Below are 13,720 nucleotides of genomic sequence, written 5' to 3' on the forward strand. Positions count from 1 at the left end.
CACGAGTCATGTTACTGAGGTTACAAGCAGCAGGCCGGGAGTGCTGAGTCTATTGTTGACGGATGTTGACTGTATCGCTGCCTAAAGGCTTTCTTAATGTTAGCACAGCAACCTTGAAGGCTAACCTTGTGGAATCCAGTAAATGGACTTATTTTTTCATGAGCATAATCCCAGTTTATCTTTGTAAATTGAACAGGTGCTGGTGCAGCAGAGCGAGCATAACGTCAAACTGCGCCTGTGGCTAAAAGCTTGTAAAGCTCTGTGGGTTGAGGCTTGTAGCTCTCTCTGCTGGATTACTGAAAGTAATTCACTTTCAAAACAACACGGCTAAACAAGGCAAACTTAACTGAATAACCTGCCCTTTAACTACACACCAGTCACCACCACAGAAGTGAGAGAATCACAACTCATCAGGGTATCTGCAGTATGACGGTAAACACAATTTAAGTCCTTAAAGATCCAGGTTCATTCAACAACAATAAAGCCTGAGTCATTATTTTAACAGTTTAATTTACCGGGAGACTGGAGGAACAGCAATTCGACAACATTAAATTTGAGTTTATTCATCAGTATACAGTTACATCATGGCATAGGTTCAAGCTGAATACGTTTAATGTCACCTGTGAATCCAGGGTCATTGTAAAACAACACACACAGTTAGTGTGGGGTAGTGACTCATTTCAGGTTGTGAGAGACACAAATACCTCTGTGTACATGTCAGTGGCCAGGTGTATTTCCTCCAGAGGCTTCATGACAGTTAGTGTGTGTGTGTTTGTTAAGGAGGAGGGCAGACCAGGGAGGACATGGAGTGTCTGAAGGAGGAGGGAGGTTTGAAGACTGGGGACTTCCATCCAGAGCTGTATGAAATATCTGGGGTCAGCGGTGCTCCCTGAAAACGACTGACAGAGGAGAGGAGAGGAGAGCTCACTCACAGTGCAGGTGTATTTTATAAAATTCTTGAAAGAGGATTTGTAAAGTGTGAGGAACATGATCAATTCATGAGAACTTGAACTGACTGATTCATCAATGACCATTTAAAACTGAAAACACACAAGTGCTTTAACAGCTAGAAACAAGGAGGTAAGTTATATGAAGTTATACATATATTTACACAGTATATAAGCATTCGATCATTGATGGCCATATTTCAGACTCATCCTTGTTTCCAAAAAATGCCATTTTGTTTTATGAGCTGTTGTTCCTGGCTCATCCAAAATCAACATGAACTTGATCGTCGCTTTTTAAAATAATAAACACCATAAATGGTAACATGAAATAAAGCTACACACTTCAAGTTTGGTGATATTTTAAACAGTATTTTTTGTTACTGTCAACAAATACCATGAAAAGACCACAAGCAACACTGTTTGCAACACTTCCCAACTCTCTCACCTTTTCCCATCTTTTAATACAGCTCACAAATATATTTTTCACATTTACCCAAGGTTTTATGGCAGGATCAGTTCACTGTTGGTTTTGGTCTTTTCATGGGATTTATTCACCATCAGAAAAATACAGAATCACCAGACTTACCATTTGAATTTATTAAGCTATGAAAATCAAAACTAATGAATTAATGAACTTGAATAGACTGCTCTAAACCTTGTTGTAATTTATGACAACTCTACAGATGCATTTACTGGAATACCCAAATTTAGAGATATAATATAGACAGATATAAACATAATTATGAAGACTATAATAAATGAAATGGATCACCTGACTGTTGCTGAGCGAGCAGAATGGTTGACCAGTGTGTTCTGACTGGACGATCTGTGAGGGATTGTGCCTAAATAAGACACCAGATAAATCCGTGGTTAATCCCTAACGCAGGTCTTACAGATATAATGGCTTTGAATGATTTTAAAAATACACAACATATTTTTGGGTCATTATGGGCTCATGTGTCTCTTCTTCCGTCACGTCACTTGCTTGCTGCAAGTTTCATTTGGAAAAGCTTCCAAGAAGACAAGATAAATGGGCGAGTCATCTTCCAGAGTAATTAGCAGCTCACAATGCCCAGCAGGGAGAAACACCTATGGCATGAACACAACCATCTGCTGCGGAGGGCGGAATAATAAATGGTACATGTCATCCTTAGTTGTAGTAACAATAAATCAAAATGTCTGCAGAGCCTTTTAATAGCCCAAGCATTTAAATAGTCTAATTAGTCTGATGCTGGTTATGCATTATGGTTTTCTTGCACGTAATATTTATTTAACACTCTTACAGATACAGTGAGAATCTACACAAGATTAATGGCATTTCAGGGCTGTCACCTCATTCATCCACCATAACTGAAGTCAAATCCCTTAAGAGACTAAATCACATAATCGCAGAGGAGGAACTCAGCGTGTGTAATCCTAAGCATAACAGCTGACAACATCTGCATTGGTTTAATCACTGTGGGTGGTCAACAGTGGCGTCCATAACCCCCAAACAAGGCTGAGCTGCAAGATGATTTTGTCAGATGACAACAGCGCGATTACGCCTGCGTCAGTGCCACACCTCATTCTTAAATGTGCAACTTCAGATGCACATATTTAGCAGAGAGAGAGAGAGAGAGAGAGAGAGAGAGAGAGAGAGAGAGATAACATGAGTGAGGGGAAGTCAAACCACTAACCCTGAATTTACTGGTATGTGCCTCTTTGCATTGATGTAAAGACGCAGATCGTCTTCCCAGAGTTATGACACAGAGACATTGCCAAAACAGATACAAGGTTATGTCCAATATCTGACACAGGCTGTAGCTCTTCTTATGGGTAACACTAAAAGGCACAGTTTTATCACAGGTGAAGCAAAGCACATACCCATCCGTCCATCTTGTGGAGGACTGATTAACGACAGTCTAGGGACAGTGTTAGGCTGAAAGACAGGGACACACAGAGAAAATCACTTTTTATTTGCCATTCACTAAGGTGATAAATTAAATGGCAAGGTGTAGTGGGATCTTGAGGGATGGACATTTACGGTAGGAGAAATAATAGAACTTACTTTCCTGAACAGACTCCTTTCATCCACCTCCATGTTGTCAGTGCTGCCAGACAGGAGACCACACTTCATTAGTCTTATCGGGGTCATTTGGCTGAGAACTGCAGTGGTGCCTGATGTTGTAATGAGCCAAAAATCTATGTGGTAGCAACATTTATTATTTCATTCCTGGTTTTGCTCGGCTTCAAAATGAAACTCATTAATTTTATGTGACTTTTAGTGAGATCAAATTAATCAAATAATCAAATTAATATTAGATTTACTAAGTATTTTATGTCGCACTCTATAAAATAAATATATTATTATTTACGGTAGGAGAAATAATAGAACTTACTTCATAAACATCCCTTCAGTCATGTTACAAAATAGCTTGGCATGACATCTTGCAGTAAATAGATCACCAGTTCAGCTTCCTTTCTAAATCAAAAATTGATTCACCCTGCAAACATGGTGGTAACACTGCAAATGGGGTTAATATCCACCATCCGTCATCTATACTGCTGTCGCTCAGTAGAAAAATGTAAAGTCTCGGAGGATAAAACAACATTTACACTATTAAATTCAGGAAACCAATCAATCCTGTGTCAGCGGTGTCTAGGAAGCCCAAAAGGGATTCCTGCCTAAACCCAAGCAAAGCTTAACTTATTCAGGTAGGTGTGTGTGTGTGTGTGTGTGTGTGTGTGTGTGTGTGTGTGTGTGTGTAGACAGCCGAAGGGCAGGGCAAAGCCATACAGCAGCTAAAGCTAACATAAGACACTGGGGCTGAACCCAGGTTATAGCTTGTTTGCACTGTGAAATACCTCCTACATTCTCCCTGTGTCTGTGGCAAGGAGAGAGGCAAATGAAGGCAGAATTTAAAAAAAAACAAAAACATAGACTTAGACAAAGTCAAGAGAGCAGAACAGAGGAAAAAAGAGGGCTGATGATATGAAGAGAGAGAGTGAAAAATTAGAGGCCAATACTTACACACTAGTGACTGAGGAGTGTCGTGAGAGGGACATGGGGGAGTTAAAAGGAATCTGCAATACTGACAGCAAAAAACAGTAATATATCAACATCTACCTTACCCTGTTATTGATGAAGAGACATTTGTAGTTATACAAATGGTGGATGGATGGTTGTTCAGTGACCTGACTGAACATAAGAACAGCCCTGCTTGGGAAGTTTTGTGGAACTGATACTATGCAGCAAGTTGTAGTTTTGACTGGCCAGCCTTAGACATAGAGCGACTCTGAATGGTGAATCCTGATGTATGAAATTGTGAGAATGTGGTGTGTTTCTATTACTTAAAGTGACACTTTAAATCAGGGCTGTTGTGCTTGTAGTGCTAACAGTCCCAAGTCCAGTCTCAACATACTATTATTTTAGACTTTTAAAGACAACTGAAAGTAATGCAATATTTAAAAAAATTGGGTTATTTCAATCACATTTTAAATTTTTCTAAACCCAAAAGACTGTGTTGAATAACTGAAGTATCTTGGAGACTCACTATAAACAACAGTAACACAACAGTATTAGGAACATTTACTGTACTTGACTGAGTTAATCTGGTCAGACTTGGACTTGTCTTTGACCTCGTCAAGTGGTCTAGTGTAAAATAAACTGAAAAATATGAGAAATATTCATTATTTTTACCATCATCAGCCACAACAGTGATGTGATGACAACAATGATGGTAGAAACACATAATAAATTAGTTATCATGAATAATACATTAATATATATAATGTAAAATAGTAATAGTATGTGTATCATATTAAGTTTGATGACAATATAGCATTTATGTGAATTAAAGTTCAGGGTGTTTCGGATTAATTAGATGCTGTACCAGATTGTTGTGTCTGCCATGAAGATCAATATAAGCACCAATGCAAAAGTGTCATTGAATTCTGAGATTATTTACCTGGTTTATGTGCATGTGGAGTAAGGGAACTGTGGCTCATCTGTGACACTGATGAAGCTTTGACACTGAGAGAGAACAGCAACATACAAGATTAATCAGTGCCAACAAAACAGACAGTGGTCATAGCTCCTTCAGATACAGTTTGAATCCTAGAGTGAGAGAACAGGTCAAGACCCTTCTCCCTTCAACGTGCCCCAAAACAAGGCAAATCATCAGGGATAACTTAACTGGCTGTCTTAAAAAAAAACAACAACAACACTGTCCCTATAAACTAATTCAGTTCTGGCTTTAACAGGCCAGGAGTGGATGTGCCAGGAGTGACACCTAGAGAGCAGCCAGCTCGTTGTAAATAACTTTATATGCTAAGGTGCAGCCAAATCCAACAGGGTACAAGCCAGCATTTATTTCCAAATCATTACTGGTTATTCTGTCTGCATAGATCCTCATTCAATCTTTTTTTTAAACTCTTATTTCCATCATGAGCATGCAGTATGGCACCTGATATTTTATGCATGAATGGTGTCTGAATGAAGGATGATAAAAGATAATCTAGAGAATGGGAAATTGAAATGAAACGAAAAGCCAAATGCCTGCTAGCAAACACTTTGGGAAGTTAAATATTTTTCAGGGTAGTCTGGTTTGTGGAACAATTTAAGACTGGTTAATTACCCTGCATAGTAAAAGTAGGAAAACTCGCCAGCTACACGTCACATTCACAAACAATTTTCCCTACAAACATTTTGAATAGAGTCAAGTGTCTACTCTGTATGCTGTACCTATGATGCTGAAGAGAGTTTTCTAGCTTTGAGATGTAGGCACTCTGTTCATTCAGCTTCCTTAAAAGAGAAAAAATAAAAATGAATAAGAAAGGCCATCCATCTTTTCATAAACTGCTGTTTAGAAATCTGTATGAAAATCTTACGGTCCAACTCACTTTGTCATCTGATGCATTTCTTGCTTCATCTTGACTAATACCTCCTCGAGTTTCTCGTTCTGTAATTGATAAAACGGTTAGTGATGTGTTTGCACAGCAGGAAAAGCTGATAGAGCCTCAAAGAGTCCATTACCTGGCAAATGAAGAAAAGCAAATCATCAAAGACACACACATACACAAAAACAAACATCCACTGCAACAAGACAAACATCTCTCACCCTTTGCTGGTAGTGAGTCAACAGTCTCTTTTGATGTCTTGCCTGGAACAATAAAACCTGGGAGGAGGGAGGAAACAGTGTTATGTGAAGTCTGCACCAATAGATACTAACTCTACAAAACAATGCACTGCAATGCACAATGAACACTGTTGTAGTTTTGAGGTTGATGCAGATATAAGAACAGTTAATGAGATTATTTTATGATGTGAAGCAAGAAAATGACCAAACTCTGCTGACTTCCGTGAAGTGTCTGGTTGCCACGACACTGATGTCAGAAAACAAGCCCTTCACCTCTGAGCTGCTCTGCAACAAAGACATTTCATGGGACTTTAATGACCGTAGGATTGTAAAATGATATCAGTCTGTCTATAAAGTCACAATGTGTGATGTTATCCAACGCAGACAGCCCCGCAACCACAAAATGATGCCATTAAATGAGAAGAAAGATGCTTACTTTGTCAGAGAGAGGTGATACTTGGCATTTGGCATTGCATATTAAACACTTGCCTTGTTTGCCTGAAAGAAAAGTTGCAATATATATATATATATATATATATATATAACCAGAATTACAAAGCAATGAAAAAAAATACATAATCATTGCAGGTTCGTATTGAATAGAAGACAACCAGAGCCTGAATCCTGCACATAAACTGAACAAAAGGATTTATGGAAAGAGAAACAAAATGAATTAAGTGTAACCCCTTGATATAACCCTGGCAGCCAGAGTGGATTGAAATATAAGAGTCTGATTGAAATTAGACCCATCAGGAACAGACCTGTGGCTTATGAATATGATCAGTGGCTCCCAAAGTGGGATCAAGGGACATCCATGAGTACTTCAAGAGGTCCCATATCCAGTGTTGAATGGTGTAATTTCTCTCTTATTTCATCTGATGATATGTGAAGAAGCACTCAGTGACGGAGCATGACAGGATCCGTGGTTTCATTCTCCCCTCTTTAATATATAGGGCCCAGAACAATATCAAACCCAGTGATAACATTTTGTACTGTCTCCTCAGAGGGGGGTTATTATATAGAGCTCTTTTGAGAAGGCTGAGGCATAAAAATTGTAGTTAAAAGCTAGTGTCTGGAGTACACCTGGTGTAAAACTGAGTCACCAGCTCTGCAGTATCACTTGAAGCCCAACAGATGTCCCCGTTTAATCACGCTTTCACCTGCCCGGAGCAGCAGGCCTGGCCCGGTACAACCCAAGTGCAGGGTCGGTGCTGAAATGACTTACCTTTCTGATAACAGACACTGCAGATGATGTGGCCGCAGGTTGTTAAAGCCAATTTTCGCTCAGCACTGGGGGAAAGGAAGCAGGAGTTGCAGCAGATCCAGTAAGACATCTGAAGACCTGCAAAAGACGAGGCCAGTGTTGGTAGATTAACTTATCTTAAAGTCTATTAACTCTTATTCTTTCTGTATTAGCTTGTTAATTTAGCTTTAAAATATTTAAAATCTCGCCCTCCACACAGTTAGTTACAGGTAGAGTATAATTAGCATGTTACCTGGCTCAGGTGAAGCTAAATGCTAACTTAGCTACCGTTAACGTTAATTAACGGATCTGTAAAATAAATTATCAAGTTTGTACCACTAACTCCTCACAAAAACTACTCTTTTTTTTATGACACCTGATTATAAGCTTACCCTTTCTCTGTTAATTAATGGATAAAAGTATCGATGTCGCTAAACAATATGAAGTTTCCTTTTGCTAACTTTACGTCCTAGCAAGTAACGACGTCAGTTTTTAGCTTAGCTTTGTTGACTCTACAGGGCTGTGACTAAAAGAAATACCGAGGTAACTTATATTTAAAGCTCATATGCTGGAAAATAAAGAGTAATCACGAAAAAAATCATGTTCAAATTTTAATAAGATTGTTGTAGTATTTTTTTCTGCGGAGAAAAGCTCATAAAGGGGCCAAATAGTCATGATTACAATATTATTTTAACACCTTAAAACATAATTCAACGAGTGTGTGTTGATATTAGCCCAAACTAAGATTACACTGAATTCAAATTAAACTGCTTAACATTTAAAATAATATTTAAAAAGCAAATTACATTAGAAAGAAAGATACACAATTCAGATACAGTAGCTTTAACAACATTGTCCATTTGCCAGTGAATTGAATTTATTATCATGTCTATGACACACACACACACACACACACACACACACACACACACACACACACACTATGATACACTTGTCCAGCTCTTACATCCTTGCAGTTTTATTTTTTACATGCAGTGTCTTCACCTTTATATCCTTCACTCGTACAACCATCTGTTTGGCAATTGGTGAATTTTTGATTTTGTAGTATTTGTGGGCATTTTTTTGTAGTTTACAGTATAATAGTCCTAAGGATTGGGACAGGTGTGGGCGATGCAATAAGATGAACACTGCTGACAGGTCAGAGGTCGTCGTCAGACTAGCTTCTTGGCAACGAAGAAGTCTTTGAGTCGTTTCATCTGCCAAAAACCAACTGACAACAGAATCGACGTCTGCACCACTGCCCACCACAACACTTTGCTGTTGGTGTCCTCGCTGATCTGACGAAACACCTCCTCTTTCTCCTGAATGAAAGGAGACAATGGAAAAGACGGTGGAGAAAGAAACATGAAATCTTCCTCTTGTTTAAAGGTCACTTCAGGGTGAATGATAAAACTCAGTGAAAATACTTCTCATTTACCCTCTGGTACTCCTGCTGCCTGGTGATGTACATCATCTGATCTATGAGGTGTCTGAGGCTGTTCTCCAGTGTCTCCATGTTGTCTTTAGTCTTGTCAGTGTTGTGGTCAATCGTGTGTTCTCCCATCTGAACATCCAAATGTAGCTTCTGTACAGCACAGTGGAGGGAAATCGAGATGTATGATTTGTCTAAGTCTGCAGCTAATGGTTTATTTCATTATGGATTAATCTGACAGATATTTTCGTGATTTATCATTCGGCCCATAAATTTCTTGTTAACCAGGATCCTGCAGTAGAATTCAGGACACTTCAGGACACCTGAAGATTTTTAGTTTACTGTCACCTAACAAAGTGTTTGCCAAACTTTAAGGCTTGTTACCTCTTTAAAATAACGCAGTGTTTAGCATTCGATGTTTGAATACATTTGAGACCCAAAGAGATAAAACTATCCCAATTTTTCACAAAAAAGCCAAGATTGGAGATACAGTAAGAGTTCAAGTTTGTCCAGCAGAACTTTCTTTGTTCTTGGTCTATCCCATTATGCATCTCACAAACCACTCAAATTTATCTTTTGACCCATAGGAGGGGCCCAGACCCTCAAGTTTGGAATTGCTGACATAAGATTAGCAGCAAATCTTCAAAATTGAAAAGCAGAAACTAGAGAATATTTGGCATTTTTGCTTGAAAAGATTACATAGACAATTAAACAATTATCAGAGTTGTTGTTTTATGTAATAATTGTTTTAGCTGATTTATCATGATAAACACCATAGTGTTCAAACTATGGATACAGTCAGGTGTACAGGGGTGAATGCAACGTTATTCGTCCAGCTGCACGCCATTCACAGAAATGATTCTGCGTGATATATTGTTGTATTATTATTATTACTGCATTATTGTATGTGTTGCTGCATTTATCTCTCTTTGAATTAATTTGTATGTGTCTCCACAGGTCTTACCAGCCTTTCTCCAGCAAAGACAGCAAACCTTGTGGAGTTGGTTTGAAAGCAAAGGTAGTGCTGACCAGAGGCGTGAGCTGTGAAGGTGAATTTACCAAATTTACCATAGCGTTTGGACATCACAACCTAGGGAGAAGGAAAGACACTGTTAGGCCAACATTTCTTCAGCTACGAGTCACCATAATGGAGATGTGCAGCGCTAACATTTAATAACCCTCTTCAATGCGCATTTTGTCCTTGTTCAGTCTTGGTTTGAATGTGGAAACTAGCCAGCACGTGTTGTTTGTGTGGCCCTGGCTTGGTGATAAACCTCTCCTGTGAGAGCAGTACCTCATGGTCTGGGTCTCTGACTGTCGCAGTGACGCCAAAGTGAGGGGAGTGGGTAAACGCCTTCAGATTCCAGGGCTCCAACAAGAAATAACCTGAGGGTAAGAGACACTCACACATGAGTGCATACACATACTTGTGCACAAACATGCACAGTTGTAGTCATGGCCAATACCAAAGCTTGTAACATTTGCGAAGAAATAGAAATGATATATTTAATTAATTATAATATAACAATTTTAATACGTAACATAGTATTTCATATGTACTTTACTTACGACTTAATGTGCAGTCTGGAAATGTATAGTATAAAAGTGGCTTTTACACTGAAATAAAAGTCATAATATGATGAAAGTGGATCATTGTTGTGTCATTCAACACATGGCAATACACCAAACCCCTTTCCAAATCTAATTCCACATTCATTCCTATTGTTGAGATTGTAAACAACACTAAGGAGGAATATTCCCTCTCCAGGACTCACCGGTCACCAGTGTGTCTTCAGGAATCTCCTCAATGATGCATTTTTCCTCCTGCTCTCCGAGATCAAAATACATGGCTGCTGCCAACATCAGGTAACACTGGAGCAGAAAGCCAATGCCTCGAAAACCCATTTTCACCTAACAATGAGCTTTTAGATTACAATACACTTGCCAATGACCAAACGTTTGGCCTGTAACTCTTTTTTTTTTTCTTTTAATCTGCAAATTCTAAGCCACAATTGAGGTATTTTTCATTGAGTATAGCTAAACAGCCCTGTCCTATAGTAGGTCTTTACAGTGGAGGGCTGTGAGGGAGACAGTTTGAGCGTGAGAAATTCACAGGTGCTGCTTTGTGTGACGAGACATTCTGGCGTCTGGTGTTGTGACTGGTTAAACTGGGAGCCAATAGCAATGTATCTAAGACTAGTGATTGACAGGGACTGACCACTTGCACCAGATACAGCAGTGACTCCTGGGAATTTCTGGGAGATGCAATATTTTCTATTTCAATTTTGGTTCTGACACTGGGCCAAGTGCTTGCTCTACATATTACCACATCATATCAGAAGTGACAGATGCTGAACTATGCCTGAAGGGATAAATCACTAGCTATCATCAAGAGACAGGAAGAACAAGTTACAAACCCAAATGTTTGTCTGCTTTGTCCCTGTAGGGTACTCTAGAATGAGAATATATATGAGCACTCTGTGAGATATATGATGATTGATGCTTAATCTTGACAAATTAGACAAATGCACTTCTCATGTGCCCTACTGACGTATTAGAATATGGTGTTCACCTTTCAACCTCTTATACAGTAAGGGTTACCAGTTCCAGTGCCTGGTACTACAATACAAAAAAACTGTCCAGATCCCTTCAGAAATTGAGGGGAAAATGTAACCCAAACCACTACATACAATAGTTGCCATATGCTTACCTTAGATGAGGTCACTTATAAAGTAAACCCCAACACGCCCACACACTGAATAAACCCTTCTCATATTTAGCGTCTGCAAAAGTTGTCATCCTTAAAGTAAGTAAAGAGTCAGATTTCCCTCTCCTCCCACACTTCAGTAGTTTTACAGAAAGTGTTAATGCTAAATCAATATGTTTATTATACCTCCCATTTAAGCAATAGATTCAATTTTAAACTACCATAGATTTATGTTGCCTTAGTAGACCTCAGTCTGGTTTATTTCAAACATATATTCTAATGAATATTATCATTAATAATTTGTAACTGCCATTCGGCACTACCAATACCATGTTATACTGCTACTTATGATCAGTTAGTTCATGTAGTATTTTCCTCTGTGTTATTTTGAAAACTTCCACAGCATACACTCTCTCTTCATACATATACAACATAATAATCCCTGGTTAGGGCCTTCCTTTGACCTCAAAACAGCCTCAGTTTTTCATGGCATGTTTACTGATTTCATTGTCATGTCTATGAAACCAGTTTGAGATGACTTTCTTTGTGACGTGGTGTAGTATCATGCTGCTAGTAGCATTAATAACATGATATATTGTGGCTATAAAGGGATGCACATGGTCAGCAACAATACTCAGACAGGCTGTGGCATTCAAACTATGATTGGTTGGTTTTAAGGGGGTCAAAAGTGTGCCAAGAAATTATTCCCCCCACCATTGCTGCACCACCACTGGCCATGACTGTCGTCACAAGGCAGGTTTGGTTTATGACTTTGTGCTGAATTTGTGAATTCCTACCCAACTATCTGTGAGCATCAGCAGAAATCCAGATTCATGAGGCTAGGATATGTTTTTCCAGTCTTCAGCTGTCCAGTTTTGGTGAGCCTGTGCCCACTGCAGCCTCAGATTTCTCTTTTTGGCTGATAGGAGTGAAACCCAATGTGGTTTTATGCTATTGTAGGCCGTTCGCCTCAAGGTTCGACATGCTGTGTATTCTCAGATGCTTTCTGCTCACCATAGTTATAAACAGTGGTTATCTGAGTTACCATAGCCTTTCTGTCAGCTCGAACCAGTCTGGCCATTCTCCTCTGATATCTCTCATCAATAAGACGTGTCTGTCTGCAGGACTGCTGCTCACTGGATGTTTTTTTGTTTTTCACACCATTCTGAGTAAAACCTCTAGAGACTGTGTGGAAGAAAAAACAGGAGGTCAGCTGTTTCAGAAATACTCAAACCAGCCTGTCTGGCACTAACAATCATGCCGTGGTTAAAGTAACTGAGATCGCATTTTTTCCCTATTCTGATGTTTGATTTGAACATTAACTGAAGCTCCTGAGCTGTATCTCCATGATAATGATATGAATTGCAGTGCTGCTACATGATGGTGGTATGGTGAGAGAAATTATCATGTTCTCTAGTATATTACAGTTGCTCATTTAGTATCTTTGTCATATGTTAAAAATTTCCTTGGGGGACACTATCAGTTTTTGTTCATCCTGAACATACCAAGACAAAGTCTTAGCAGCCTGGATGATATAACAGTAAACCTCTGTTTTGAGAGTGTAAGCCCCTTCTACATCATATACTGCACTGGGTATAACTTACATATACTTAACTCTTACCAGTCTCAGACTTGATGAAACTACTGTTAATGAAAGCCAGAAACTAGATCTTTCCCCTCCCTCGCCATTCAAAACGGAAGAAGCTTCTTCATGCACCAGATGTTTAGATCTTATTGCTATTCAATCTGTCATCTACAGTATGGTTTCTCTGTTGGTAGGTGGGAAAGGGGGTAGGAGTTTCACATATGAAAAAAGATGTAGCTTTACATGTCACTGGTGTCTGTTCTGTCCATTAAATGGGAGCAGCACTGGGCGATGCATGAAGTGAGCTCTGTAAGATTTCACGACTCATGATCTAAATCAACATTTGGTGAACTGTTTTAAATATTCAGTGAGCACCTTTATCCATTTTATGACCAACACATCATCAGGGAGAGTTCAAGCCTACACTGGGGCCTAAATCCAGGTCGTTCAGTGAAAAGCATTGCTCTCTATACTCAATTTGATCCTGCAGCCCCAGTGTTTGTAATATTACCTTGGGAGCCCAAATGTAAGTAAATGTGTGGTTCAGATTTGAAGGTCGTGCACTGCACTGAGCAGAGGCACTAAATAAGGATTTTAGTCATGGAAATTGACATTTTTCACTTGAAAATCAATTGTGATCATAGGAATCATGTAAAGTTCAACAATAAACCCACAAGTATACTCAAAAT

At 39.1% G+C, this 13,720-nt stretch overlaps 2 protein-coding genes and 1 long non-coding RNA gene across 8 annotated transcripts in view; 1 reads left to right on the forward strand and 2 right to left on the reverse strand.

Annotated features, from left to right (window-relative positions):
* Positions 1–495: 495 nt before the first annotated feature.
* rnf212 (ring finger protein 212) lies at positions 496–7,422 on the reverse strand. 2 transcript variants are annotated; one of them, XM_071506959.1, is made up of 12 exons: positions 7,290–7,422; positions 6,501–6,562; positions 6,275–6,349; positions 6,047–6,103; positions 5,829–5,887; positions 5,671–5,730; positions 4,895–4,959; positions 3,958–4,018; positions 2,995–3,037; positions 2,811–2,865; positions 1,720–1,789; positions 496–899 (listed from the first exon to the last, which is right to left on the reverse strand). In XM_071506959.1, exons 1-12 carry the CDS (start codon positions 7,396–7,398, stop codon positions 776–778), a joined length of 840 nt encoding a protein of 279 aa, XP_071363060.1. In that variant the 5' UTR covers positions 7,399–7,422; the 3' UTR covers positions 496–775. The 2 variants fall into 2 exon arrangements, with proteins under 2 accessions (XP_071363060.1, XP_071363061.1); XM_071506960.1 differs by having other exon boundaries at positions 6,284–6,349; positions 7,290–7,400.
* Positions 7,281–13,720, forward strand: part of LOC139637946 (uncharacterized) — a 69,181-nt gene continuing 62,741 nt past the window's right edge. For all 5 annotated transcript variants that reach the window (XR_011694727.1, XR_011694726.1, XR_011694724.1 and 2 more), the window contains exons 1-4: positions 7,281–7,420; positions 9,697–9,788; positions 10,063–10,131; positions 10,508–10,605. This is a non-coding gene — a long non-coding RNA (uncharacterized lncRNA). The remainder of the gene's footprint in view (positions 7,421–9,696; positions 9,789–10,062; positions 10,132–10,507; positions 10,606–13,720) is intronic.
* On the reverse strand, positions 8,141–13,639 carry LOC139637945 (transmembrane emp24 domain-containing protein 11). The gene is made up of 5 exons (XM_071506961.1): positions 10,515–13,639; positions 10,034–10,125; positions 9,704–9,829; positions 8,746–8,892; positions 8,141–8,629 (listed from the first exon to the last, which is right to left on the reverse strand). Exons 1-5 carry the CDS (start codon positions 10,642–10,644, stop codon positions 8,480–8,482), a joined length of 645 nt encoding a protein of 214 aa, XP_071363062.1. The 5' UTR covers positions 10,645–13,639; the 3' UTR covers positions 8,141–8,479.

Source organism: Trachinotus anak, unplaced genomic scaffold (genome assembly GCF_046630095.1).
Source record: "Trachinotus anak isolate AG129_WGS33_773 ecotype Australia unplaced genomic scaffold, CSIRO_AGI_Tana_v1 ptg000021l, whole genome shotgun sequence".
NCBI classification, from domain to species: Eukaryota; Metazoa; Chordata; class Actinopteri; order Carangiformes; family Carangidae; genus Trachinotus; species Trachinotus anak.

What these genes read in the sequence shown, in the direction of transcription:
- LOC139637945 (XM_071506961.1), bottom strand. Translation starts at nt 10,644, where the DNA reads ATGGGTTTTCGAGGCATTGGCTTTCTGCTCCAGTGTTACCTGATGTTG. An exon ending in TGAAGACACACTGGTGACCG is followed by an intron (nt 10,126 to 10,514) that starts GTGAGTCCTGGA and finishes TCTTACCCTCAG; the next exon opens with GTTATTTCTTGTTGGAGCCC. An exon ending in TCTTTGCTGGAGAAAGGCTG is followed by an intron (nt 8,893 to 9,703) that starts GTAAGACCTGTG and finishes TGTGCTGTACAG; the next exon opens with AAGCTACATTTGGATGTTCA.
- rnf212 (XM_071506959.1), bottom strand. Translation starts at nt 7,398, where the DNA reads ATGTCTTACTGGATCTGCTGCAACTCCTGCTTCCTTTCCCCCAGTGCT. An exon ending in CAGTGTCTGTTATCAGAAAG is followed by an intron (nt 6,563 to 7,289) that starts GTAAGTCATTTC and finishes CTTTTCTTTCAG; the next exon opens with GCAAACAAGGCAAGTGTTTA. An exon ending in AAAGGAGTCTGTTCAGGAAA is followed by an intron (nt 2,866 to 2,994) that starts GTAAGTTCTATT and finishes CCTGTCTTTCAG; the next exon opens with CCTAACACTGTCCCTAGACT.